At 40.6% G+C, this 27,615-nt stretch overlaps 1 protein-coding gene across 1 annotated transcript; it reads right to left on the bottom strand.

Annotated features, from left to right (window-relative positions):
- Positions 1-26,020, bottom strand: Fam47e (family with sequence similarity 47 member E). Its single transcript, XM_046458951.2, has 8 exons — positions 25,842-26,020; positions 20,929-21,292; positions 18,690-18,829; positions 15,160-15,307; positions 12,086-12,286; positions 7,474-7,629; positions 5,315-5,395; positions 1-2,721 (listed from the first exon to the last, which is right to left on the bottom strand). The coding sequence occupies exons 1-8, from the start codon at positions 25,913-25,915 to the stop codon at positions 2,650-2,652; spliced, it is 1,236 nt and encodes a 411-aa protein (XP_046314907.1). The 5' UTR covers positions 25,916-26,020; the 3' UTR covers positions 1-2,649.
- Positions 26,021-27,615: the final 1,595 nt, after the last annotated feature.

Genomic DNA, 27,615 nt, shown 5'->3' with positions numbered 1-27,615 from the left:
TGCAATTGGCAGAAGGGGATTTATTGATCCAGCATGCTGGGGCTCCATGCCCACTCGAGAAGGGAAAGCAGCCCAGAGCCCCGAGCATAGGCTGAGCACTGCTTAAGTACACTTTTTTGGGGAGGGCAGGGATTTTACATATATCACAGTCCCCTTTAACAAACCATCATACACCGCGGGAAAATCAAACAACAATTCCTAAACATGATTAGTTCATTCATTGGCGGGAACAGGTCGGGCGGGGGTGATAGGTCAGTTCTAAAGCGGGGTACACATTCAAACTGATTGGTCCAGGCCCTGCAATGCCTACGTGCAAGATCGTACAGGGCCCTAAGTTATTAAACAACCAAGCGGTCAGGGGGAATATTTACTGGGCAGTTCCAAGCATTGTCTTAACAGCTACAGGAATTTCAGGTTTTGCATGTAGCATAGGAACTTAACAATACCTAGTCCTTTACATTTTAACTCAGGCCTTGCAGCTTAGAAACTTTACAATGCCCGGTCTTTTACACTTTAACTTTTACACTTCAACTTCAATTTCTTTTACCCTTACAACATGGGTCTCAGAGCCAAGGCATTAGGAGAAAGGCCTCCTTAAGGTTCACCTGCAAAATTGTTCCTTAGCCCCAGGACTGTGCTCTGATGATTTAAAAGCTTGAGAAAAGACTTCCACCAGAAGAAACAAACAAACAAAAAACAATATAGTTCCATTGATTTAGAAGCTCAGACTGCTACCCAGTCATTGTGGGTAGCAGTCTGATCACTAACAAATGCAGACTGATTTATAATATTCATGGAAACCAGGGGACCTCTTGGAGTTCCTCCATATCCAGTGATAAAAAGTCCTGTGTCAGGATCACCAAGGCCCAGACTCTTTGTGAAGAAAGGTTTAGGTCACTCTACTAATTATATAATTCCTACCAGCCAAGTGACTAGCTAAAAATAACAAGCATCTGGCATGGAAAATAGATGAGGGAAATTATATAATAGCAGCCATTGCCTCTTAACCAGTTGTGGAAATGAATATCATTGCTCCTGTATGCATTTTCTTTTTTACCATGTTATATCTACCATATTTTCCAAAAAGCTTCTTCTTTCTCTTTCCCTACTAAGGGTGTGTTACTGGTGATCAAATTCATAATGTAGTTAGTTGAGCATACAGATTATCATGATGGCATCATGACAGAATCAGAGGATGAAAGGCCCTCACCCAGAGATTTTATATTTAAGGGCAGATGCAGTAATGAATAAACTTTGAATTAACCACTTTTGAGAAGATGATTGTGCCTTCTTCTGTAGAATGGATGATTGTGTTAATCAAGGAAAGCCCTTTGTGATACTTTTTCCCCCAACCAATGCTAAGGATTGAACCTAAGGCCTCACTCTTATATTAAGCATATATTCTCTTACTGAGCGACATCCCCAATCCCTCTGCTCTTTTTAATTAAAAAATTAAGAAAAAATTTAAATTAAAAAAATTAAAAAATGAAAGGTGTGTCTCCTCACACTGCAGAATCTGAAAATGCCATATGCAGTCTTCCTCTGCCTGCCTCTCTCATAGGTATGGACCTGGGTTCCACCCATCAAATACCTCAATAGAGACTCTGAGGTGGAGTGGGTAGAATACACACTGGGACAGGTGGGTGTGACCCTGATGTGGAAATAGTAGAGGTGTGGCTCTGTGGCTCTGGTGGTGGCATCCACATCCATTGCTGATGGCGACCTCCATGCATCATGATTGCAATTACTTGTCCAGAACATCAACAAAGATGTTTTTACCAGATCAGATTTGAGGTATGGATTTGGGTATTGTTCCAGGCAGGGTAGACCCCAAATCTGGTCCTCTGACTGTAAAGATTCTCTGCAGGAGCCAATATTCTTTTAATAAATTCATTCTGATTAAATTGACCTAAGTGGGTTTCATGAAGAAAGATCTAGAAGGATACATTTCAGTGAGTAAAGAGTGGTCCTTGATTACTCTTGAGGACTTATTGATATTTCCAGTATTCTATGTTTTCTGATTTTACTAACAACATTTGTAGTAATATTTTAATAAAAATAGTTTTTTAAGTAATTAAAATAGATATCTTGAGTTTTCATTAAACTTTCTGATCTATGACCTTATATTATAGGTACACACTATCATCAAGATTAACTGCCTAATAAAGAAAAAAGAAAATGCTTCAGCTAGCTTAATTCAAAGTGAAAAAAATAATATTATAAAGTAAAAGAAAAAGAGGTACTCACTCAAAACCAGGGATAGCAATTGGGAAAAATTCAATAAAGCAATTCTGCCTTTATTGTTGTTTCATTTATTTTTACAAATAATTGATATTACCTATGTAATATTCACAATGATATAAAAATGTGAGAAGAATACATGTGACTATTGATTTCAGATTTGATAAAATATATAAAACATTAAGGTATTATGTCCAACTACAACTAAAATGAAGCAGGTAACAATGAGAAATATTTGTAGCATTAGATCTTACATTTATGGATGTTGACAAGTTGCAGTTGTATATCCACAGTAAGACACTTAGGACACTTATCATAAATTTTACTTAATGTTTAAAACAGGAAAGCAATAGCCAAGTATGTAGTCAATAAAATATGCCTAATTATCTTTCCAAGATTCTTCTATGCTCAAGTAAGTTTTATAAGAGTCTTATTATATGCACATTTATCTTTCTTCCCAATATAAATCTTCTCAAGGAACTAAAAGAGAGAGAGAGAGAGAGAGAGATAGAGAGAGAGAGAGAGAGGCTTCATTAGATTAGCCAACAAAATCTGTACAGTCCTCCCCACAAACACTATCACATCCAAATTAAAAATCTCACTCTCTGACATATATCCTTACACTACACAAAATCACATGTTAATAACTTGACCATGAGAAACAATGATCTTTAGAATCAGAAATACTCCATTTGAATTCACATATGTCCTATGCCCAAGCCTGGCCCAGCCCAGCTCAGCAGTCTTATGCTACTCATCTCTGCTGTTAAAGGCCTGGGATCCTTTTGTGTAGTAGAGGAAATGAAGCTGTGGGCAATGCATAAGGTAGATATTCTAGGAGCAGATACTGGAAGGTGTATATAAATACATATGCTCAAGTAGCATTTGTGAATTTACACCTACACAGTGTAACATAGATTATGGGTAAAAAAGAGAAGGAATGTTCACATATAAATTTAAGCAAAAAATGAGTATATATATATATATATATATATATATATATATATATAATACTTTATGTATAAATGTGTGTAAGAATATGCATCTCATTTGCTATAATAGATCCCCTCTTTTAGTTAAAATCTTTTTGATAAGAGACTATGGAATGCAAGAATAAAGGGACAAAATACTGTAGGACTTTGAGTGACAGCTCTTCTCAGAGGACTCAGCTGTAGCCAGAAGCATCATCCCTCTGTAGTTAAATCAGCTGAAGAAGATAGCCAGTATGTCAGGCATGCTTCCTCCGTGCTTCCAAAATTGATCTACATGCTTATCTATAGAGCAGATTAAACCAATAGGAAACAAGCCAAAATGGAAAAAATAGTGTGTTTTGTCACTAACAATGTCAAGGAAGAAATATGAGACAGGGGCTGGGGTTGTGGCTCAGCTGTAGAGTCCTCACCTAGCACATGTGAGACGCTGGGTTCGATCCTCAGCACCACATAAAAATAAATAAAATAAAGGTATTGTGTCCAACTACAACTAAAAAAATATTTTAAAAAAGAAATATGAGACACTATAGCATTAAGAATGAATTAGGGAGCTGGGGGTGTGGCTCAGTGGTAGAGTGCTTACCTAGCATGCATGAGGCACTGGGTTCGATCCCCAGCACCACATAAAAAAAACTAAATAAACAAAATAAAGCTACTGTGTCCATAAAAAAAAAGAATGAATTAGTGCTGGGCACAGTGGGGTATGTTTGTAATCCCAGTGACTTGGGAACTTGGGAGTCTGAGAAAGGATAGGATAACTCAGTGGTAAAGCACCCCAGGGTTCCATTCCCAGAACAAAAGGAAGGAAGGAAGAGAATAAATAAGGATATATGTTTATATATATATATATATATATATATATATATATATATATATAATCACATAATTATATATCTGTATGTTATGTATGTTTCAATTATGAACATATAAAATATATTAAATAAAATAAAAATATGTATTCTACATATAAATCTGTAGAGATATATTTATGTGAACCTTATGTACAGCTATCATTACTATATATAAGTATAAAACTATTTGTATAAATATATTAAGCATACCTTGCTGGCCTAGTATTGATGTTCAGAGCTAAAGGACACCACTGCAATTCTATAATGGAGTCTTCTAATCCCACATCTCCACCTCTAAACTTGTCTCCTCTAACTCTGAAACAAATATGGCTCTGAACATGGTCAATATGTACACTTATTTGTCAGTAAGCATAAGCCATTGTTAGTTCTATCATCCTTGGGGGAAAAAAATCTAATTTCCATGTCTAGGAACGCCTGACCATCTTGGCTGCACTGCCCTCTAATGACCCTAAGGGATGTCCATAAAAGACAGAGGACAAATTATTAGCTACAACTTTGGTCCCAAATCTGCTGTGGTTACAGGAGTGGTCTGGGTACCCAAATCCAGACTGCAGACTCTCCTGCTGAACTGTCCTCTCTGCTGACCTCCCCTGTGTCTTCTAAGGGGTGTAGTATCAGGATTATCCATGGGAAGAGGCTGGAGCCAGCTTTACAATTTAAAGGAACAGAACTCAAAAGGCAGAAGATAAGAAAGGGAAAAGAGGCATCAGACTCTGACAGGCCCCAAGAGGTAATCTTTGGTCCTAGTCCTTTTCCACTCGAGGGAGACCTTGCACAACAGTGACAAAATAGCAGATCTCAACTCTATCTTAAGCCACAGCTCTTTATTCTTAGACCTGGAAATAAAGGAGATTCAGAAACATCCTAAAAAACTCAGTGTGTTTTACTAACAGTCAGAATTTGCAAAGCATATGCCCTGTACACAGACCTCTTTCACTTGAGTCCCACTGAGACCAAACCTATGGAAAGTGAGACAGCAGAGAGACAAGGCACCTCTGACAGTAGCAGAAACCAAGGCAAAATAAAAAGGGCAAAATGCTGCCTCCTGTCTCTGGGTCCCTGTCTATAGAGAAGCATGATCTTTCCTCCAAGGGTGCGAGTCTTGGAAGATGCCTGTAGAAGCACTAAGATTCTGTTGGGGTAATAACGCCTTCCTGCCAACAACTGGAGCCGTGAAGCCCTCAACAGGGCTTTGCCCAATGTACTCACCCTGGGCATCCTGTAGCCCCTGAGTAGGATGAAATCCTTAAAGGCATCTATTCCATGAAGGTCTGCAAGAAACTCCTCTTCCTAAAAGAGGATTTTAAAGGACATTTAAAGAACCTGGTCAGCAGCTCTTTATAAAGTGCCTCATTTGAAACCACTCCTTCTTATTTCTAATTATGTATATAAATAACGTCCATGAGTTGATGAAAATGAAGGTTTTCAAAGACATGCAACTTTTCTTCCTCATCCTTTATATCACCCTTGTATTAAGGATAAACAACACATTTTAGCAATTAAGACAATTATTGAAGGAAGATGTCTGGAACCTAAGCTATTTGAGACTAACATTATGTCCACAATTTATAGATCTTAACTCCAAAGGGCATGACAATAAAAAGAAGGCTTGATCTAGCCTCAACATCCTTTCAATATGCAAGCATCCTTTCATTTATTCAAAATTTTAAAATTGTATGTATAAGTTTATGCAACTGCAATGCCATACTAGAAGAGCATTTTACCTTCCAAACCCAGTCAATCAAGGATGGTCAAAATTCTTGTGTTTCTACAAGACAGTTGTGTGACTGTAGTGACTGCCAGCTGCCAGTACACCATAGCACCTATGTCCTGAAAAGGCTATAGCATCAACTTAGAGTGTATGGGGTAAACCATCCTTGGGGTATTGCAAAAGTGTGATTTATGAAAATAGTTGTAGAACAATTCCATTGTTTTGAATCCTCCTTATGTAAACTTCTTGATAAACAATTTTTTACTATAATAGTTATATCAACCATATTCTCAAAATTTAAATGATGTTCCTTTTTCATTAGCTGACTGTAACCATTTTGGCAAACACCTTTTCTAGCTTTTGCCATCAAAATGAAATATGTTTTAGAGAATTCTTTAAGTCTTTAAGAATTAATATTTAAGAAATTTTTAAAAAGAAAATTTCTAGACACCTTAAATCAAAAGTATGTAACTATTTGTGTTTTAAAATATTTAATTCATTGATAACTTTTCATTATTTTAAAAAATATGCCTCGAATAATTTTATGTTATATATTAAACTCCCATAGACTTAGGCAGTTCCAAAAACCATACCCTGATAAGTTCTGCTAACCATTATTCACATTATTTTGAAACTTACATAAGCATGTTGTGCTCATAAATTTGTGTTACACATCATACAAAATAAGAATTATTGGGCTGGGGATGTCGCTCAAGAGGTAGCACGCTCGCCTGGCATGCACAGGGCACTGGGTTCGATCCTCAGCACCACATAAAAATAAAATAAAGATGTTGTGTCCACCGAAAACTAAAAACTAAATATTTAAAAATTCTCTCTCTTAAAAAATAAGAATTATCTTTTATGAAAAAGATAAAAATGACCATTGTTCCTGTCTTAGTTTTCTGATCTAAAGGAGAAAACTGATGAGTGATTATTCATGAATGATAACCAAATATGTACAACATTTTGCTTTTCCCGAGTGTTTTCACATCTGTTATCTTGGAGAAGTTTGGGGTATGTTGAAAAGAGAATATGTTCATGAACATTCTCATCAGAATCCTGTGCAAGTGTTGCATCCACATTTCCAAATATCCAGAACAATGTTGACTATCTTCTTCATTAGATACTTGTACACAGAGGTGGGCAGGCACAGTTTATTTGTTGTATGTGTTTGTTGCTTTGCAATATTAGTGCTTAATCCTTGTCCCTTTCCTCTCAGACAGAACTTGTAGCTTTGCTAAATTGCAAAAAAGAATTTTCCCAGTTGCAATTTTGTATTTTTGGACAATCATCCATTACTGATAGGAAGCAAGCGTCCCCCTTAGTAACCCAAAAGCCTCCAAGACAGCACATCGATTCTAAGGACTGAGGTGGTCCTACCATGTCAACTGCCCTTTGAATAATTATTCATAGAATCAATTGTTCCAAAATGGAAGGAGTGAGCTGAGTGGTGGTCCCATCTTTAGAGACATTGTGTTTACCACCCAGCTAGGAGGGTTCAGGACTTGCCTATCACCCATTTCCCACAGTATTACCAGCCTTTCTCAGTGCTGAATTCAATATGCAAGCTATAGGACTTTACAGAGCCTCAGTGTTCCACCAGAGACCCTGTGATCATCCTTAACTCAGAGGATCAAGTCTCAGCATACCTACATACCTGGTCCTGTAGCTTCTTTTTAAAATTCTCATCCTGAGATTTAGATGAAACTCTGGGATCAACCAAAGGTTCATCTGCTCTTTGCTTTTTCCATAAGTTGGTGTTCAAATACCATGCTCCATACCTCATCTTCACCGGCTTTGGTTTATAAGGATTCTATGGGAAATAACATAATTCACAGTGTCAAAAGTTAATGTTTTTGTTTTGTCATTGCAATACATCTAAGGTTCTGCTTAGGAAAGCAGGATCATTACTTTGAATTTATAGTTGGTCTTGGCCAAAGTATTTTATAAAGTTTCAGCATATTTTAATTTTACAAAAGAAATATGAAAAGTTCATAATTGAGAAAATAATGTATTAGCTAAGAACATGGTCTTTAAATTTGGACAGATCTCAGTTCAAATCCTGTCTTCTCTAAGTATTTTCGGACTCAAAATTTGTAGACTCATGTTCATGGGCTGGTTAAACTCTTCATGAGTGAAATGAAGATAACAATAGTAGTCAATCACAAAGAAAATATATGTAAGGCAGTTAGGAATCAAGTAAAAATAACATATTTTGCCCAAGGGTAATGATCTTGAACAACACCCAGTCATAAATATTATTATTAGACTCACCATAGGCCCTGCACTCTGCCCGGCTTTTCAAGTGTTGCACTATATTGTATTAAACTCACACCTTTCTTCCCGCCATCCCTCAGCAGAATGTGAAGAGAACCTCTTGCCAGATGGTGCAACACTCACCACATGCTATCCCATCACAAAAGGGGGTTTAATTCTTGGAAGGGGCAAAGAAACATGAAGCCACAAAGTCTCTCTCCCCTCTCACTCACATTTAAACTGTATGTTGGATTGGGTGGGGCATTCTAGAATTGAGCCAGCAATTCATGTCTAAGACAGAATCGGACAGAGCAGACAGGAGGGAAGTCCCACCGAGAGCTGGATTTGACGCGCTATTGCAATATCCTCACCTCCTTGAGGTTTCTGGAGCATACCTGCCACACTGCTGGATCAGTGCCCTTCCACTCATTATTCCCTCTGCTATAATGTTGTTCCCTAAGAGACTCACACAGCTCACTCCTTTACCAACTCATGTCATCTTTCCAGTGGATCTTCCCTGACAGTCCAATTTTAAAATGGCAACCCCCTCACAACACTCCTTGCCTTCTCTCCCTGCCTCATTTTTCTTAATGGCATTTATCACTATTTGATATGCCATATTTCTTTAAAAATTGTGTCTCTTCTCACCCTCTAAAATGTAAGCTTTGGAGATTGCTCCCTGCTATGTCTTCCTGACAGCTAGAACAACACTGAGAGGAAATAATAGGTGCTCAATAAATTTTTGTTGAATTAAAGTCAGGTTTCTTAACTTCAATACTATTAACATTTGGGATTAGATCATTCTTTAGGGGGCAGGGTGTGGCGGACCTATACGTTGAAGGATGTTTAGCAGAATTCCTGGCCTATACCCACAAGAGGCCAGCAGCACCCTCTGTGTTGCAAAAACCAAAAATATCATCTCCAAACATTTCCAAATAGTCCTTGGAAGAGAGGGGAGGGAGCAAAGTCTTCCTCAACCTGGAACCATTGAATTAAAGGAAGGCCGAAAGGGAAGATAGGGGGAAAGGAGGAAGGAGAGAGAGAAGAATGGAGTCTACACCACTGCCACACTGCAGAACCTAAGTTCTAGAATATATTACATTGTTGATTAACTGGTGTTTTTTTTTAAAGGCTTCTCTGAAGCCTTACTGAAACTGTCCTCACCCCATGATTGGTGGAATTGAATATTTCTTCCTATGTTCTGTGCACAGATGATATTTTGTTATAGTCAGTCATTTACCTGTTGACCCCACTAGACTGTAAATTCCTAACTGCAGGAAGTAGTCCTCTAGTTTTATGTCATTTGTTCCTAGCTCTTTTGGACACACAGATTCTCAGAAGTGTTTATTAAGTAATACATAAAGGAATGGATGAGTTGATATACCTGGCAAAGAAAAATAATGTTAAATTAAAGGCACAGAATTCTATGAGGGATTAGAAGTAAGAAATAAATTTATGTCAGGAGACAAAACTCCATGGCCAATAATCCATGGAAAAATCAGCATATACCCTGTATCTAAAGGAAGAGAAAGCATTGAAGGGGAACTTCAGACATAGAGAATACTAGGAGAAGGTTAAGGCAGTGGGAAGCTCAGAGTTTCAAAGAATATCAAAGGGCAGATCATAGCAGTCCTGAGAATACTACAAGGAATAGAAAGATAAAGATGAGGACTTCCACTTCCAGAATAGGAATAGGGTTTATCCTCCTACTTACAGCATCTTAAAAACAAAGACAGAGAGAGAGAGAGAGAGAGAGAGAGAGAGAGAGAGAGAGAGAGAGAGAGAGAGAGAAAGAAAGAGGGAGAGAAGCAGGCTAATGATTTGCATGACAGTGAACCTCAGGTAACAGAAGGACATTGGTCCCTGAGAGACAAGCAACAAACAAACTAAGCCCCATAATTGCCACCAGTGTGTTGCCTTGAAAGGGTTTGCAGGTCACACAAAGAGAGGAGAGGCCTAGCCAGGAGCAACCAGTGTCCTCTTTGAATTGAGGAGATAGAATTGAGAGTCCAGGGAGACCAAGGCAAACTTATTTTACCACACAGAGTAAGAGAGAGGAGAAAGATACAGAGAGACAGAACTAACACAGTGTCTCGTATTTGCACAGGCAGGATCAGTGGCTTTAAAAAAAAAAACCTAATGGAAAACCTAATGATTCACAGGACACTTGGAAGAATACACCTGAGGGTCTTGCTCAGTAGTAGGGAACAATTAGCCATAGATTGAACACTGCTCTGGTAAATCTTATTTATTTATTTATTTATTTATTTATTTATTTATTTATTGCTGGTGTTGGAGATGGAACCCAAAGCGTTGCACATGCTAAGCAAGAGCTCTACCACTGAGCTTCATATCCAGTCCCAATAAATCTTAAAAGCAAGCTCCCAAAGGAACAGATTCCTCCAAAAAAATCCCATAATAAATTTTAAAAAATATTTACAAAAATACAAAAGTACCCAACACCCAGTAAGGTAAAATTCACAATGCCTAGCATCTACTCAAAGATCACCAAATATGTAGAGATGCAGAAAAACATAAGCCACAATGAGGACATAAATCAATTAATGGAAACTGACACAGAACATACACAGATGTTAAAATTAGCATATAAGAACATCAAAGTAATCATTAAAACTGTATTATATATTCAAAAGATTAAGAGAGCAGATAAACTCATTTCAGGTAAAATATATTATGCTGTTGGTTAACTGTTGATTTTTTTAAGACTTTCTTAAAAATACTTTTAGTTGTAGGTAGACACAATACCTTTATTTAATTAATTTATTTTTATGTGGTACTGAGGATCAAACTCAATGCCTTAAGCGTGCTAAGCGAGCGCTCTACCACTGAGCCACAACCCCAGCACTGATGTTTTTAAGACTTTGAGGGAAAAGATTCCCCCTTATAGTTTAGAGCTGGAATGTTTCTGAAAGGCTCCTTTGTTGATCTTCAATGCAGCAATGTTCACAGGTGGAACTCTGACTCAATCAGCAGATAAATCCATTGATCACTGCAGATTAATCCATTGATAGCTGAATGGATGAAAGGGAGGTGGTGGACAATTATAGATGGTGGGGGATGGCTGGAGAAAAGTAAGCCACTGGGGGCAGGGCCTAGAAGGGTAGTTCTTTTTCTTAGCATCTTCTTCTCTATCTTTTCGCTTCCTGGCTGCTTGAGGTAAGTGACTCTGCTCCACTGTGCCATCTCCACCACGATGTTCTGCCTCACCGAAGGCTCATAGCAATGGAGCCAGCCCACCTTGACCTCAACCCTCTGAAACTGTGAGCCAAAATAAATCTCTTCTCCTTGAAGGGGTTCTTCTGTGTTTTGTCACAGGAAAAAAATCTAACACACCAGTACCCACCCAATTTAGGCACTTAAGTCTCTTGTTGATGTGCACAATTTGATATATATATATATATATATATATATTTGTACTGACACATTAGGTAAAAAAATTTAAAAAGTATTCTAAAAGCTCAGAGTACTTCCCTTCCGAGCATGGCATGCTATTTCTCCTTTCTGTTGCCTTATTTTTTCATCTGCATAGCAACTGAAGGGTGAGGAACCTGAGTGATTTGCTAATGATTAGGAAAGCATGTGGTCAGAATGATGGTTTGTGGTCTATAAGATGCTGGTAAAAATTCAAGAATTCTTTGGGCATAAAATTAACAAGAGTTCACAATCATAATGCTCATGAATAACAGACATTCATGCATATTTCTTCTAGTTGTTAGAACTTCAATGTATAAAACACATTAAAAATTTTGTCTCTGAAAATGACTATTCAGATATGAACAATAATTCTGAATGACATGTCTTATTTGAATAACTGACTTTGTTATATGTATTAAATATTCACTCATTTATCAAATATTTATTAAACATGAAAATATCTTAAGAATTCTGCTTTAAAAAGCCAGTACCCCTGAATTACCAGAATTCAGGAACTTTTAAGACTTTACTGCAACTTATTTTCTTAAATTTTCAGGCTACTCTTTTTCTGCAATCACCTGTGGTTTCCGTTGTGTCCTCTCATGATCTCGTTTCTGGAAGAAATCTGCCTCCTGCAGCTTATTTAGCCCCACACTCTTCTTCAACTCCAAAGGAACCTGGTTTAGCCTCATCACACGCAGCACATCACAGGGTGGTTTGCTCTGATAGCCAAGGTCAAACTGTTTCAAGATGAACTCTTCATCGATGTTTGAACTTCCCTAGAAAAATACCACAAGCATGAATGGAGGGCAGCGATAAAATACTCCTTGCTTTCTCCTTTCATCTAAGGGAGGTTTCTGGCCACTGCTGGGGAAGTTCCAAGAGAGGGGGAAAAATTGCTCAGTCATCACTCACTGCAGACAAGAAGTATTTGGGACTGGAGGGCTTTGTCAGTACATTAAGAGACCACTTAGGACCTGCAGGAAGTCTCTGGGGGAAATAATGTCTGTTTGATCAAAAGCAAACCTCTCCAACACTTCATAGCAGTGACTTATCTAGAGGGATTTTCCAGATGCATCTAGATGTGGCAGTGCTTGTTTTGTCCACATACCCTTATAAGGAAATATGCCTTCCTCGTGGCCCCAGGGGAAAGAGGCAGTTCTAGTCAGCCATGTTTCAGCCATACTCAGAACAACCTCTCCATTTCTTCCCCCAGCTGTAGGTGGAGGGAGGAGAGGTGAGCACATTAAGAACAGCTAATCTGTACTCTCTTAACCTATGATACAGTTAATGCTGAAAGATAAATTAGACTAACAGAATCCCACTCTGGAGGAGAAAATTGGGAAACAGAATGAGGATATTAACGACTGGAGCTGAAGGTGGAGTGGAGAGCATAAGAGAAGTCCAGAAACAGTCGGGCATAAAAGATGAGTGGAATCAGAATGAGGATGAAATGAGAATGGAGCAGAATCACAGCAAGCAGTATCAATGAGACGAAAACCAAATAGCATAAAAGGAAAAAGCTTGAGTTAGTTGTGAAGAAAATACCACAGGGTGATTTCATGAGGACCTAAGTTGTAGAATTTAGGTGAAGATGGGATCTTGGTCATAAAGGAACACAAAGAAGGCTGTTTACCTGATCAACTGTCTACCAATCTAAGGTTCTTCAAATTTCCTGCCTAAAGGAGTTATCTCCAGTGGAAGGACAGGAGAGGCTGAAGGGCTGGAAATTAGCAAGATTATGAAGAAGCAGTAGTGCAGGCACCAGGTATAGTGGACATCATTTACCTTCTCTAGCACCTTTATTCCAATCACCTGCTGGGGAGCTTTCCCCTGTTGGGAGCTACCACATGGGAATCCAGCGCCCCCTAGCTTTGAGCGATAAGAGTGTGGAGATATGGCAAGCCAGCCATGGGCTGTATGTGCTTGAACTCTTTGAGCATTGAGCGCACAGGGTGGACTGAACCAATGTTGCCCCTCTGTTTGGGTGGGCAGGGTCCTGCCTTTTTACTCACTCTGCCTATGATCCTCACATAGCACATGAGATGGGTGTGGCCTTCCTAGATGTCAGTCAATCTATGACAGCAAGACCTCAGGAAGCTAGACTCAACCCCCTGAAACCTGACCCCTTGCCTCATTTGAATGGCTTCTCCCCAATAAAAGGGTTGAGCACGTGCTCCTTGCTCTCTTTCTTGCCTGCCTTGCCCCCCTTGTTGGAGCTGCGGCTGAGGAGTGGTCACTGAACCCCAAGAAAAGGTACTTTCTGTGTCTCTGCCTTTATTTAGTCCCCAAATTCACTTGGAATGATGCTGACCAGTTTAGTCGTGTGACAGGACATCTCTCCCTCCTTTTCCATCTGCTGTAGCTGAGATGGACACCCTCATTTCTTGGCCTCAGGGTTAGACATGTGACCCGACCTAGCCAATGAGTATTCTCCATTTTCTTAATCAGAGTGGTTAATTCAGGCACAGGCATATGACCCAAGTTAGTTTCAGCCCTGAACTTTTCCCTATTGAAAAAAGGTTATGGGCTGGGGTTGTGGCTCAGTGGTGGAGTGCTCACCTAGCATGCATGAGGCACTGGGTTTGATCCTCAGAACCACATAAATGTAAAATAAAGATATTGTGTCCACCTAAAACTAAGAAATAAAATAAATATTTTTAAAAAAGAAAAGAGGTTACTTTCTTCCCACTTAGTTGTTCACTGGTAGAACATAAGCTTGGAAATTTTAATGACTGTTTTTGGCATCTCTTGGGGAAAGACTGCTTGCAGATGAAGTAAGACAGAGGGGTGCAGGAAAGATAGGGACAGCCTCTAAAAACATTTCAGCACCTGCATCCAGCTGTGGCCCAACCTCCTAATGCCTCTGGTTAAATTCCCTTTTCTCTTTTAAACCAGTCAGAATTATACTGGGGTCTGGAGGGTAGTCACTAGCGAAGGAAACTGTGATAAATAAATACACTAACTAAAACCAACTAATACACTCAAAACATGGTGGCAGGGTTGGTAATAAATACTGGAAGGCCTTAAATCCATGGAAAGCATCAGTAAAGTAAACATCTACAGAGACTCAGAGAGAGAAATAAGTAACTTACTAGGTTCTTTTTTTAAAGTTAGATCTACATGGTTACATATAGTTGGGTTTATTCCAACAAACTCAGACATGCATGGAAATTGATTTCAGTTCATGATTGCCCCTTTTCCCTCCTGTCCCGCTCCCTAATAGATTCTTGAAGGAGGGCAAGGAAAGTCCTTGATAACTGAGTCAAAAGTCTCTTCCTGTCTAAAAACATTTTGTAAAGTTTACAGTCAAGCACAGCTGCCCAAGTACTTAGAAATAAATATAACTCAGAGGCATGGATTAGAGAAGGAATAAAGGAGAGAAAATAAGTTCCTGACATTGAAATGGAAAATAAAAAAAAATTTTCATATCAATGACGTGAGATATAAACATAAATGTTTAAATTAGCTGCAAGCTTGCAAACTCCAGAAATTTCACTACCAGAAGTATTTCTATTACAAATGACAGAAAAGACTTATTCCTTTATGACTTGGATGATTTGATTTATATTTTATTCAAACAGTGTTTTTGAATGAAAGCAACTTTGAGATTGACTTTTTCAAGTAGGTTTAAGTATTCCTGCTAACTTACAAGAGTGGTAGCCCACTTGCAGAAGTCACTAACTTCTCTGCGTACATTTTCATGCAGAAGAGGACCATCTTCATGGAGCACATCTGTTTTACTTGGCTTTTCTTCATAAAGCCACTGGCCTGAATGTGACATAGGAGTCTTCTTGGGACTAAAGATAATGAGATCACCAAATAGTTACTATTTGAGGCATTAATTATCCTTTGCTATATTTAAGAAATACTTATTAAGCGCCAAATATGTGTCAGGCAGTCATTAAATATCAGGAATTAGCTATAAATAAGTCAGGTCCCTGTCCTCAAAAAGCTTATGATTGAGTAAGAGGCAAAAATAGAAAATACATAAGCATATGTCTTTATAAGTGATTACAAGTGATATAAAGAAAAATAAAATGGGGCAAAAGGGATGGAGAGGGGTGGCAGATGGCATTTCAACACAGAAAGTCTCTTTACTACAGTGATAGCTGAACAGAGATCCAAAATAAGAAAGGTCAAACCATGAAATATGGAATCATGCGAACACCAGGCAGAAAAGACAGGCCTGTGCATGGACCCTGAGGTGGGGGTGTGATGAGAATGTTCAGGATCAGCAGAGACCAGTATAACTGGAGAGGAGTGGTTAAGGATTAGAGTAGAAGAGGAGGAGGCCTGGGAGTTAACAGAGGCCTGATCATATGGGACCTTAAAGGCCACTGTATTTGGGTTTTGCCCTGAGTAAGTATGCAACTGGAGAATTCTAAGCGAAGGAATGGCACTACCCAACTTAAAGGATCATTTTAGCTATTACGTGACAAACAGATTTGAAAGGGGAGCAAGGGTGGAGGGCATAAGACCAACTGATAAACTATTGCAATAATCCAGGCAAGAGATGATGGTATCTTGGAATGAACTAGAAGTAGTAGAGAGGTGAGATTTTGGATCTCAAAAATAAAGACATTAATATTTTTTGGCAGATTGCATCTGTTGTTCTAGAAACAATGGGAAGAATGGAACCCCATTAAATGGAACCCTCAATAAATATTTATTTATTGAGCTGAAGAAGACAGGAGCAGGAACAGGTTTCAGGGAGAAATCTAGAGTTCAGTTTCAGACTTGTCTAGTTTGAGCTGCCAATTATACACCCAAGGGAAAATATTGAATTATCTATAAATAGAGGGACTGGACAAGGTCACTTGGGTGTGAGTATACAGAACAGAAGATGTCAGAGACCGAAGCACTTCCAGCTTTAAAGGAAATGAAGAGGGAAAAGGAAACGAAGACCAAAGAGAGGACCATGAGGTAGAAGAAACACTAAGAAAAGAGTATTCCAGAAGCCAAATGAAGAAAGTCTTATGAGAAAGATGATGTCATTAACTGTGTCAATGGCTATTGATACATCAAGGGTGTTGATCACTGAAGACGGGTCTAGTTCAATCATGACCTTAACTAAGCAAGTCCAGAGAGTGAGTGCTAGAGATAAAAGCCTGATTGCTGTGATTTCAAAAGACAGGAAAAAAAAGGGAAGTGTGTTTGTCTGGTTCTGGTCAAGGGCAGTTGTCTTCAAGATGGGAGATATCACCTCATGCTGTGGCAGGCTGATAATGGCCTCCAAAGAGAGAAGGTGCTAATCCTTGGAACTCGTGTAACTTTATTTGGAAAGAGTCTTTGCAGATATGATTCAGTTAAAGCATTTGAGATGGGGAGATTATCCTGGATTATCTGGGTGGGCCTTAAATGCCACTATAATTGTCCTTGTAAGAGGGGCAGAGGAAGACTTGACACACACAAAGGAGAAGGCAATGTGAAGACAGAGCAGACAGACTTGAAGCTGCTGGTCTTGAACACTGGTATGATGTGGCCAAAGCCAAGGAATGCCAGCAGCCACCAGAAGCTGGAGGAGGTAAGAGATCCCCTGGAGCCCTGGAGGGATCATGACCCTGCTCATTTTTTATTTCAGCACAGTGATTCTTATTTCAGATGTCTGGCCTCCAGAGCTGTGACATAATACAGTTCTGTTTTTAGCCAAAAAGTTTATGTTCAATTTTTATATTATCTAAAGGAAATGGATCATATGCTTACAGAAAAAATTCACCATTATGTAGTTATGCACTTATGTTGTGATACCATAATTTATTAACATTGTAGTATTATTCATTTCCTCTGTATTTTACCTTCTCCTCTTTCAAGTAGATAATCCATTCATTTGTAATTTCTTGCCAAGAGATTTTTGCAGGATTCAACAAGGAAACTGCCCAAAGTGAAAGGCAGATCCTATATGTATATTTCTTATTTTATCATAGATCTTTACATATAATACTCCTCTCCCTTCTATACTCAGGTTCTGAGCAATTTGAAAAATAATACAAAGACCAAAGACAAAAGTCAAAATATCACCTTTATTACTAATAGCAGCCATGTTGGATGATGGCTTTAGATCCAAGAGGGCTTGCTAACTGAAATTCAGATACTGGTGGACTCTCCCACACAGTTCCCAGCAGGGCCGGATGAGTGTCGACTTCCCCTCTAGGGTGGAGGAACAAGAACCTGTGCTTCACATGGGCCTTCTTGCTTCCCAGTGGAAGAGGGGGAAAACTGAGGTGAGCATGCCCAGTTGTTCTCCCAAAATTCATCAAGGAGTAGACTGAAGAGCCAAAAATGTCACTACAGTAGAACACCTATCACCTTAGGTCAACAAACATATGATTCAATACACTGTATTCTCTCTTAATCCACCTCCATGTAGGTAACTTGTGTGACTGACAGAGCTCTTCAGGCCACTACTGAGCACAATAACCAGGGTCTCCAAAGCTGTAAACATTATGGGTTCTGTGGCTAGGCTGCTAGATAGTTCTCCCCCATCTACAACACACCCCAGTGAGCTCATTGAGTTTTAAAAGCCAAATATGTATCCCAAATTCATTTATGTCAACTATACTTATCATGGTGTTTACATTATTTAATTAAATATTAGGTGAATTGGGGAAACAAGAATGTGATACAAAATAGAGATGTTTCTACTAAGTGTAAGTCTTTGGAAATTTTCAATGTGTGGTTTATGCAAGAAAAATGAGTGGAAACTTCAAGCAGTATACTTTGCCAAAAGGCTTTATATTAAGATTAGCAAGTGAATGTAAACTTATGCTTTAGGAGAAAATCATCCTTTACACTTCCTTATTAATCATCCTTTACACTTCCTTATTAATTATTTTGGTGATTATACAATTATCTACTGGCCTCAGTAATGTTGAGTAAAAGGGCTCCTGCTATAGATAATTCAAGAACCATTATATACCAATTAGTCAGGCTTTTTGCTGTTCTCTTGTTGAACAAGAGTCATGTGGACACCGATGTTTGCACCATTGCTAAATAAATCATATTCATTTAAGAAATCAGCACTGTTCAGAGCAGGACCCTGGACACTTTTCCTTCCTCCTTAAGAGCTTAGTTATTTTGCTTCTTCAAGATTATTCTAAAGATGAAAAGCTTCGAGAAGGTAATTTCTACAATGTTTTTTCAGGTGACAACCACAAGCGAGGGGTGAAGAAGAACACTCACAGTCTCAGGCACACTTGGGTAGAACAGTTTTTAAAAAGCTTTGTGGGCTCCTTTGTTCCTTTCTTGGTGTCCTGACAATAAGCCCAAGTATCCTCCAGCTTCCTCTCAGGATCAAGCACTTCCAGCACCTGTAATAAGAGCTACAAACACAAAAAGCCTTAGCAAGAAAGAAAAAGGTGCTGGCAAGGGGGCCCCTATTCTAAAGCAAAACAGACCTACTGGCCCCTTTGTTTGCCCTTTTCAGTCAACCAATGCCATCTATCGAGTTCTGTGCCAAGTACTTTGTGGAGTGCTGTGGACAAATCTCTCATCACCTCGACAGGAGGTGTACAGGCTTTGTACTATAGCAGTCCCACCTCCTCTAGATGGAATATGCCGCTGGATCTACCCCATCCCCGAAGGTCCCATGGGTTAAAGTGTCTCCATAGAATTTCTGAGGTTTTTGCCTGCCCAACCCATATCCTTTCTCCCATGAATAACAGCATCTGGTTTGTTCTTTGGAGAATCACCTCTCCCTCCATCTCAACCCATATGATCTGAATCAGCCTAACCACATCCTGACTCTATAGGCAGGTCAGGTCAATCAGAACCTCAGCGACTGGTTTAGGAATGGGCTTATCAATTAAGTGGGATGCATAGGATTTTGCTGGGATTGTGGTGGGTAGAATTTAAATCTGGAGCTGCTGGTAGCCATCTTAGCACCATAAAAAGAGGTTCCTCAAAAAAAAGCCAAAATATTTAGATGGGGAGGTCAGACATGGAAATAAGAGCCATAATCCTATGCCATGTCCCTGTGCCATTTGAGGTGTGTGCAAACAATCTCTCTGTTATGGATTCAGAATCTTGGGCCTACAGGAGGCAGTGAAGAAAAGCCCCAGGTGGAAATGAATGGATCAGCAATTCCAGCTGTTCTCTTAATGGACTTCTCTGCCACTAGTCCCTTACTCATTAAAAATATTTATTGAGCATCTACCATAGGCCAAGTACTGGTAATACACAATGAAAGACAGGTGAAGTCCCTGTGCTCACAGTGAGAAGCCAGTGGTGACAAAACCTATGATGACACCTAGAGCCTGGGGAGGAACAAAGGGTGAGGGTGGAAGGGAAGTGCTATTGTGTGCAGGCCTCTACAACAAGGGGACATTTGAGCAAAGAGCCGAAGGAGAGAGCCAGGCAGTCATCTAGGGACAAGTCATCTAGGCACAAGAACAGGGACCAGACATGCTCATAAGTTTCACAGAACTTGGAATGGAGTGAGTGCAGAGGAGCAGGCCGTGAAGGTGGAGAGGGAACAGAGCAGGAGCTCTCAGGGCCTCTCAGACCAGGGAAGGACTTTGGCTTTACCAAATGAGAGGGTTTTTTTTTTTTTTTTTTTTTTTTTTTGAGCAGGGAAGTGACATGATTGGATTTACCTCTGTGAACCATGAACAGGCTTGAGGGTAGGCGTGGGGGAGCTGGCACTGCTAGTGCTCTGCCCTTCCCATTCTGCCCTTTCTCCTCAAATCTAACAGAACCTGGGTTTCGTTCAAGGTTGCAGGCTCAACGAAGAAACTCAATTTCTAGACACCCTAGGAGCCAGAAGTGATGTTTCCTGGGAAAGCTATTATGTGCATCATTATGAGACAGAGTCAGCTGGCATGTACCTTTAACCTTTGCCCCTTCCCCCTTTGGGTTTGAAAGACAGATTTAATGCCATTCTTAGATATAAGGACAAGAGACATAGGCTAAGGAGTATGGAGCAGAACATCAGAAGTCAAGACATTGGGGACATGGCAGAGCTGCTGCCAGCCTTGGCTTTGACGATCTGGTAGATTTTCTCCATGACCTTTCAGGTTATATGTGTGGTGTCCATCTGCCCGTAAGTACTTTAGGACACCTCCTAGCTCCAAGCTAATGGGTCAGAAGTAAGAATGAACAATTCCCTCCATTTCTCCTTCTCCCCAAAAGTCACAAAGCAAAGTAGATTGAGGGGGAAAGTCAGAATGTCTTGGTTTGCTGTACCTTTGCAAGTCAAATGGTTTCATAGGAGTGAAGGGAGAAGATAAGTGTTGGTGCTGTTTGTGTTTCTTGGGGGCAGAGAAAGGAAGGCTTCTCTGAGCCCCATGAGAATGTCACCCTGGGGGGCATTCTTTTCTTCTTATCAATGAGTCCCCTCTTCAAGGAGAGTCTCTGGGCATTTCCAGAGAATTTTCTCCAAGGCCCCCGTGAAACCCATCCCACAAGCCCTGGGACAGATCACCTGGGCAGGCATGGCTTCTTCCAGGTGGGGATGGAGAGCCAGGGGATGCAGAGCCAAGCGGGCTTCCACATCCTCCACAAAAGCCTTCCGAGCCCGTTGGGCCCACGAGAGCCTGGAGAGCAGGGATGCTTCCTTGGGCAGCTCATTCGATCTCTTCTTGGAAGGTGGTGGAGGGACTCCAGGATGAATCATGGGCAGAAAGCTCTCCTTGGGGCCCTGAGCGATTAGACCTCCACAAGGCCGACAGCCTTTCCTGAAGTCCAGGCCCTCTCCCACAAACACCCAGCGCTGGCTGTTCAGGGATCTAGGGAACTTCAGCCTTCTGTGCACAGTGAAATACCCGGAGGACAGATGCTCTTTGTACCTAGAAGACACCAGGTAAGATCTTATGGACCAGAGGATTGGGATGGGAGAAGGAGATCTCAAGGAGGCTGGACTCAACCTTTCTAAGGGAGAGATTATGGGAAGAAGTATTCACAAGAAGGCTGAGTGGATCATACTCCAAGTTCATGGCACAGTATCACTGGTTTGTGCAAAGACTCACCCCAGCTTCCTTTATTCTCTTATTATTACTATTTTAAAATTTAAGATAGGGTCTCACCACGATGCCCAGGTTGATCTCAAACTTGTGAGATCAAGTCACCCTCCCACCTCAGCCTCTCAAGCTGCTGGGACCACAGGAGTGCGTCACCACATCTAGCTCTATTTACTCCATCTTGTCCTCATATGTCACCTCCACTGCCCTCATCTGCAAAACCACTCTAACAGATTTGAAGTGCATTCTTTGTTTTCATACCTCATTGAAATATCTGAATTGTCCTTTTATGTGCATGTATTTTTAATTTACTTAAATGGTAGACACTGTTCTGTTTCTTGTTTACAAAGTACTGTACTTCAAAGACTCATCCATGTCACTGTATTTTAAAGACCCATCCAAGTATAAGTCTAACCCATTATTCAAACTACTGCCACCACATCTTGTATTCATTCTTGAATTCTTGTGTCTTGAACTCTGTAAGAAAGACACTCAAATTGCTGACCCTTTCAGGGACCCTTTGTTTTCACTAAATGCGACACAGTGTAGTAGAGTGGAAAGAATCTGGGTCCCAGTGACAAATTAGCCTCTAATTAGCCTAGTGACACTGGCACTTTATACAACCTCTAGGGTCTGTGGTTCCTCCTGAAACTCAGGAGGTAAAAGGCTGCAAGATGGTGGCACATAATTCTGTCACTTGGCCTTCTTTGTGTTTTAATAAGAATCATAATAATTAACATATATCGAGCACTTCCTACATGACAGGCACTGAACTAAGTTCTTTATATGCATTGGTATGTTTAAATCTCATATTATTATTATTTCATTTACAGATAAGAAAACTGAGGCACAAGAAGTTAAAAGATAAAACACACATGTCAAAGCTCAAGCAGCTCAAGAGTGGTAAGGCTGCGATGTTAATCCAGGTAGTGTGGCACCAGAAAAGTCTGCTTAACAACTACATTAGAGCTCCCAATATATAAACATGTTCACATAAACAAGCTAGAACTCCAACTCCTCTTGAAAAATCAGGAGAGTTTCCAAGATCTGGGAACACTGGGTCCACCTTTCTATGGAGCCACCATTGGCTTAATGGCTGCCAGTTCAAGCAAATCACATGCTGTCTCCTTCCCAGCCTCCACCTCTCCCTACTGCCTCTTAAGCAGCCTGCTTCAGCCAGCTTCCTTACCCACCAGGCCCCTGTTTGCAGTGAGTATTTAGGTCATGAAGATGAGATGGAAGCCATGAAACCAGCTCCTCTATAACCTGACACAACCAGCCAATGCCAAAGCCAGGACTTGGAACCTGAGCACTGATTTTCCTAACACATCTCAGGTCCTTGGTCAGATCTTCGTGGAGCACTGGTGTCTTTTCCTGAAGCCTCTTCTACCTGAAGTTCCCTATTATCAAAAAAAAAATGGCTCTTTACACCTAATCTAATCCTTACTGTAACCATAGCCACTAAGCATTTTTAAGAGATTCTAGCCTTGACCCTATTCTTTTCTGGTGAAAACTAGAAGCTTCTTATTTGCTGTGAGTATGTGTGTGTGTATATGTGTGTGTGTGGTAAAGGCTTAACCCAGCTCTATTGTGAAAATTTAAATGAAAGGACACAAAAGGGTGACTTGTAAAACGTTGCTCTCTGCCTTGTATAAATCACTCTCAGATAGCTAAAAGCAGAAGGGTGTTGAAACTGCATCTAAGCTTGAGATTAACAACCCATTCAGCATGACCTATTGGCAAGTAACCCTCCTCATTATTAAATATTTTCACATTTATTTTCCACATATTTATGACTAACTCAACTATCCAAGCACTTCTTAAAATCAAATCAGACAACAAACGTTTTTGCTTAAGCATAGCCATACAATTCAAAATGGGAAATGTGAGTGCCTAGTCCAGGCTTCTTAGAACATTAGAGCTGGCAGAAACCCTGAAAGAAATCTTGACCACCTTCTTCACCTTCAATGAGAAAACAGTTCTGAGAGGTGAGTGAGGCTAGAGGGAGTGCTTTCATCTACTTCACATAGCCTCATAGAGCTAAAGAGCTCACTTCTCTGCATTTTGTAGGGAACAAGGGTGCTGGGGATTTTACCCAGGGGTGCTTCACACTAAGCTACATTCCCAGACTTACTTATTTATATATTTATAATTTTGAGATGGGAATCTCACTAAGTTGCTGAGGCTAGCCTTGAATTTGTTATCCTCCTGCCTCAGCCTCCTGAGTCACTGGCATTATAGACATCTGTCACCTCTCTGTATTTTGTTAAGCCCAGGAAATCTTGCTTGACCCATAAAATTGAAAACACTTTTTTGCCATGCATAGTAGTGCATGCCCATAATCACAGCAACTTGGGAGGCTGAGGCAAGAGGATTTCAAGTTGGAAGCCAGCCTCAGCAACCTAGCAAGGTCCTAAGTAAGTTAGTAAGACTCTATTTCAAAATAAAAACCAAAAAGGACTGGGAATGTAGCTCAGTGGTCAAGTACCCCTGGATTCAATCCCTAGTGCCACCAAAAAAACAAAACCCAAAAAAAACCAACATTTTTTTTTGAGAGAGAGAGAAAAAAAAATTGTTTTAATATTTATTTTTTAGTTTTCTATGGGCACAACATCTTTATTTTATTTTTAAATGGTGCTGAGGATCAAACTCAGCGCCCCGCGCATGCCAGGCGAGCAGGCTACCGCTTGAGCCACATCCCCCAGTTCCCCCCAACATTTTTTTCCCCCAACCAATACTATTTTCACAGACACTAGTATAAGACATATGGCTAGTTCCTTCCATAATAATTGCAATGAACTTTGGAAATTTACCATAAAGAAATGAAAAAAAGAAAAAAAAAAAAGGTCTTTTTTTTTTTTTCAGCACTGGGGATTGAACCCAGGGCCTCACTCACACATGTTAGGTAAGTACTCTATCACTGAGATAAATGCCTAACCCTAAGAAATGAAAACTTAAGTTCTTTCAAAAACCTTAACACAGTGTTCACAGCAGCTTTATAGGTAGTAGAAAAAGAAACTGGAAACAACCTGCATTTGCTCAACAGGTGACTAGATAAAGTGGGGTACACCCATAACACAGAACACTACGCAGTACCAAAAATGAACAGATGGTTGATACACACAACCTGGATGGATCTCAAGAATCTATGACCAGTGAAAAAGAGCCAAAATCAAAAGGTTATACACTGTATTATTCTACTTAGCTAACATTCTTAAAAGAACAAAATTATAGAAATGGAGAACAGATTTGTGGTTGTCAAGGGCTGGGGGATGGGAAAAGGAGTGATGAGAAGGGGATAGAACAAAGTGGTTCCTCAGTGGTCATGAAACACTTTGCATCTTGCAGTATACACACGACAATGCACAGAGCTATATGCACACACAGGAATGTAAGTAAAAACTGCAGTGATCCAGAGAAGGTCTGTAGTCTAATTACTAAGTTATATCAATGTCAATTTCCTGGTTTGGTAATGGATTATAGTTATGTAAGATAGTACCCTTGGAAGCAGCTAGGGGGAAGGATGTGTGGGAACTCTGAACTTTTTTTGCAATCTCTTGTGAGTCTACAGTTATTTCAAAACAACAACAAAAAAAGTGTAAATGGGGAGAGGGACCCAAAATCTCAAAGAGTTCATAATTGCTAACATATATACAGTGCATACTATATGCCAGTGACAGGTTTCCATGCGCTACCTCCCTTAATCACCCCAACAATTCTATAAAGCTGATTCCTTTTATTGTTCCCGTTTCACAGTTAAGAAAAGTGAGCCCAGAAGGAGCTGCTAAGTTACTTAACGTCACCAGGCAAGCATGAGGAGACCTGGCTTTTCTGATTCTAGACTTTGGCATCTTAACCGTCACTAGGAACAGCCTCCATCGTGAGCCAAAAGCAATTCTTATGAATTGGCAAAAGGAAAAGTCTCATGTTCCTGCCCACAGTGGCTGTGACAAGAACCCTCCAAAAAGGTAGGAGGCCTCCCCAGCACCTGATTCATTACCCCACCAGGGGCTTGGCTTGGCTAGAGCCATCAGTTGGATTGCCAAAGGCTCCAGGTACGGCTGATGCTTTACACTGGATGTAAATTTGGCATCAGTGAAACAGTCGGCCCACGAAGGAAAGAAAGGGTGGGTTAGAGGATCGAAGCTCAAAGGCTCAGCTAGGGCAGCCTCCACGGTTGACTCCGTGGCCATCAGTCTCCTATCTGGCTGGCGATGTTAATCTACAGCCCCTCGGTAATTGTGAGGATGAGGGAAGGAGGGGTCCTTTGCTAGGCGCCCTCTGCCACCATCGGCCACCCCCCCCCCCCCGCGCCCCTGCCCCAGCCCCGTGAGCACGGGATCCAGGCGCCCTCGCGCGGCCTCCGCGCGCCGCTTACCGGGGCCCGCAGTACCGGCGCTCGGGCACCGGGGCCAGCGTTCCCGACCGCAAGAGCCGCCTGCAGTCGGTCATGGTGCCAGAGGCTGCATGATCTCTGCCCGGCCCTGGGTGGTGTGTTCCCCGCCCGCCTGTCCGTTGTCTGGGAGACCGCGCAGCCCAGCGCTGCCCGGACCTGCCCAATTTGCCCCGGAGCAACCCAGGCACCTCCCCAGCCCCGCGGTACTGCCTTACCCGGGCTAGCACGTCCTTCACCCCAGGGGCGGGGACCTGGCCTAGGAGAGGGAGAAAGAGCCGACCTTGATTTAATCATGTTTTAATCCGCAGGGAAATCGGGTTCATGCCCTTCCCACAGAAATTTAACACCAGCTGGACCAGGCCTTTAGGGTTCATCACGTTTTTAAAAAGTGTTTACCGAAGGAAAGGAAGGACGAAGGCAGCGGGAGAGAAAGAGAAAGCAAGTGAAAGAAAGAGGAAAGAGGGAATGTCTTCTAGCACCAAGATGTTTTGCTGGAGGCCCGGGAACATCCTGTCTCACTGCCTCCGGAAAGGGCTGCACACTGGTATCCATCCATTATTTCCATGGTCCCTTTCAGCTCTTGTGCCATTTAATTCCTGTGATTTAACCTGTTTGCCTCAACCCGCTTCCAGCAGGGATGTCACCATCCAGATGGGTTCAGATTGCAGGAGGTTGTGTTTTGGTTTGGCGAAATTCCGCCTCCTCCTTCTGAGTGTTCCTGATTTAAATGTAAGCATTGCTTCCAGAGGAAATACCAGGAAAGTATTCTGTCCCCAAATTACTGCAGTAGTTAAATTGTTTGTTATGGTGGATTTTTTTTTTAAGCCAGTTAGCCAGAATCTTCTCATCTTCAAACTCTGGGATTAAGACAATTTCACCTTTGGGAATCTATCAGATACTGTTAAAGGTCTTCTGGCCTGAACTAGTTCTGCATTTCCACTGGCTGTTTGTGTTCTGCAGCAGAGAGCACTGGGGTCCCATTGCCTGTAACAATAAATGTCCTCTTGGGCATTGTTACTTAAACTTCGTTATTACCTAGTCTGAAAAGAGGGAAATAATAGTATAATAATAGTATAATAATACAGAGTTATTAGGAGAAATCAATAAGATAACGAATGTAAAGAATTTAGTACCAGAAATCGAGAATTACTGTGTTGTAGTAGTATTCCAGGTGTGAAGTGGGGTCAGGTAATATTGTTCCTGTCTACCTCACAGAATTGTTATAAGAGTTAGTGGATACATTCCTAATTTTTTGAGGACCCATTCCTCATTTAGCATTTATCCTGAAGAATTGAAGTCGCCATACTATAGTGATACATGCATATCATGTTTATAGCAGCACAGTTCACAATAGCCAAACTATGGAACCAGCCTAGGTGCCCATCAATAAATGAATGGATAAAGAAAATGGATATGCACAATGGAGTTTTATTCAGCCATAAAGAACACTGAAATTATGTCATTTGCAGGAAAATGGATATAACTAGAGACCATTATGTTAAGCCAAATAAACCAAATTCAGAAGGTCAAGGGTCTTATGTTTTCTCTCATATGTGGAAACTAGAGAGAAACAAGGATAAGAAGAGGGGGCAGGGATCCATGAAAATCAAGGGAAATCAGTACAGGAAAAGGACCAGGGGGCTGGAGGAAGGGAGGGAGGGTGGCAGTTCTGGGGAGTGATAGTGATCAAATTATATTGTTATATTGTGTGCCCATACAAATATGTAGCAATAATCCCATCATTATGTACAACTAT

This window comes from Marmota monax, unplaced genomic scaffold (assembly GCF_021218885.2).
Source record: "Marmota monax isolate L192 unplaced genomic scaffold, Marmota_monax_Labrador192_F-V1.1 WCK01_AAM20220418_F8-fsc00112, whole genome shotgun sequence".
Taxonomy (NCBI): domain Eukaryota; kingdom Metazoa; phylum Chordata; class Mammalia; order Rodentia; family Sciuridae; genus Marmota; species Marmota monax.
This window is presented reverse-complemented; position numbering and strand designations above follow the sequence as displayed.

Bases quoted from the DNA above. Each gene is read 5' to 3' on its own strand.
- Fam47e (XM_046458951.2), bottom strand. From the start codon at position 25,915: ATGACCGACTGCAGGCGGCTCTTGCGGTCGGGAACGCTGGCCCCGGTG. The intron at 18,830-20,928 runs GTGATCTGTCCC...TTGTGTTTGTAG, and splicing joins AAGAAGCCATGCCTGCCCAG to CTCTTATTACAGGTGCTGGA. The intron at 15,308-18,689 runs GTGAGTGTTCTT...CATTATCTTTAG, and splicing joins ACCCAAGTGTGCCTGAGACT to TCCCAAGAAGACTCCTATGT.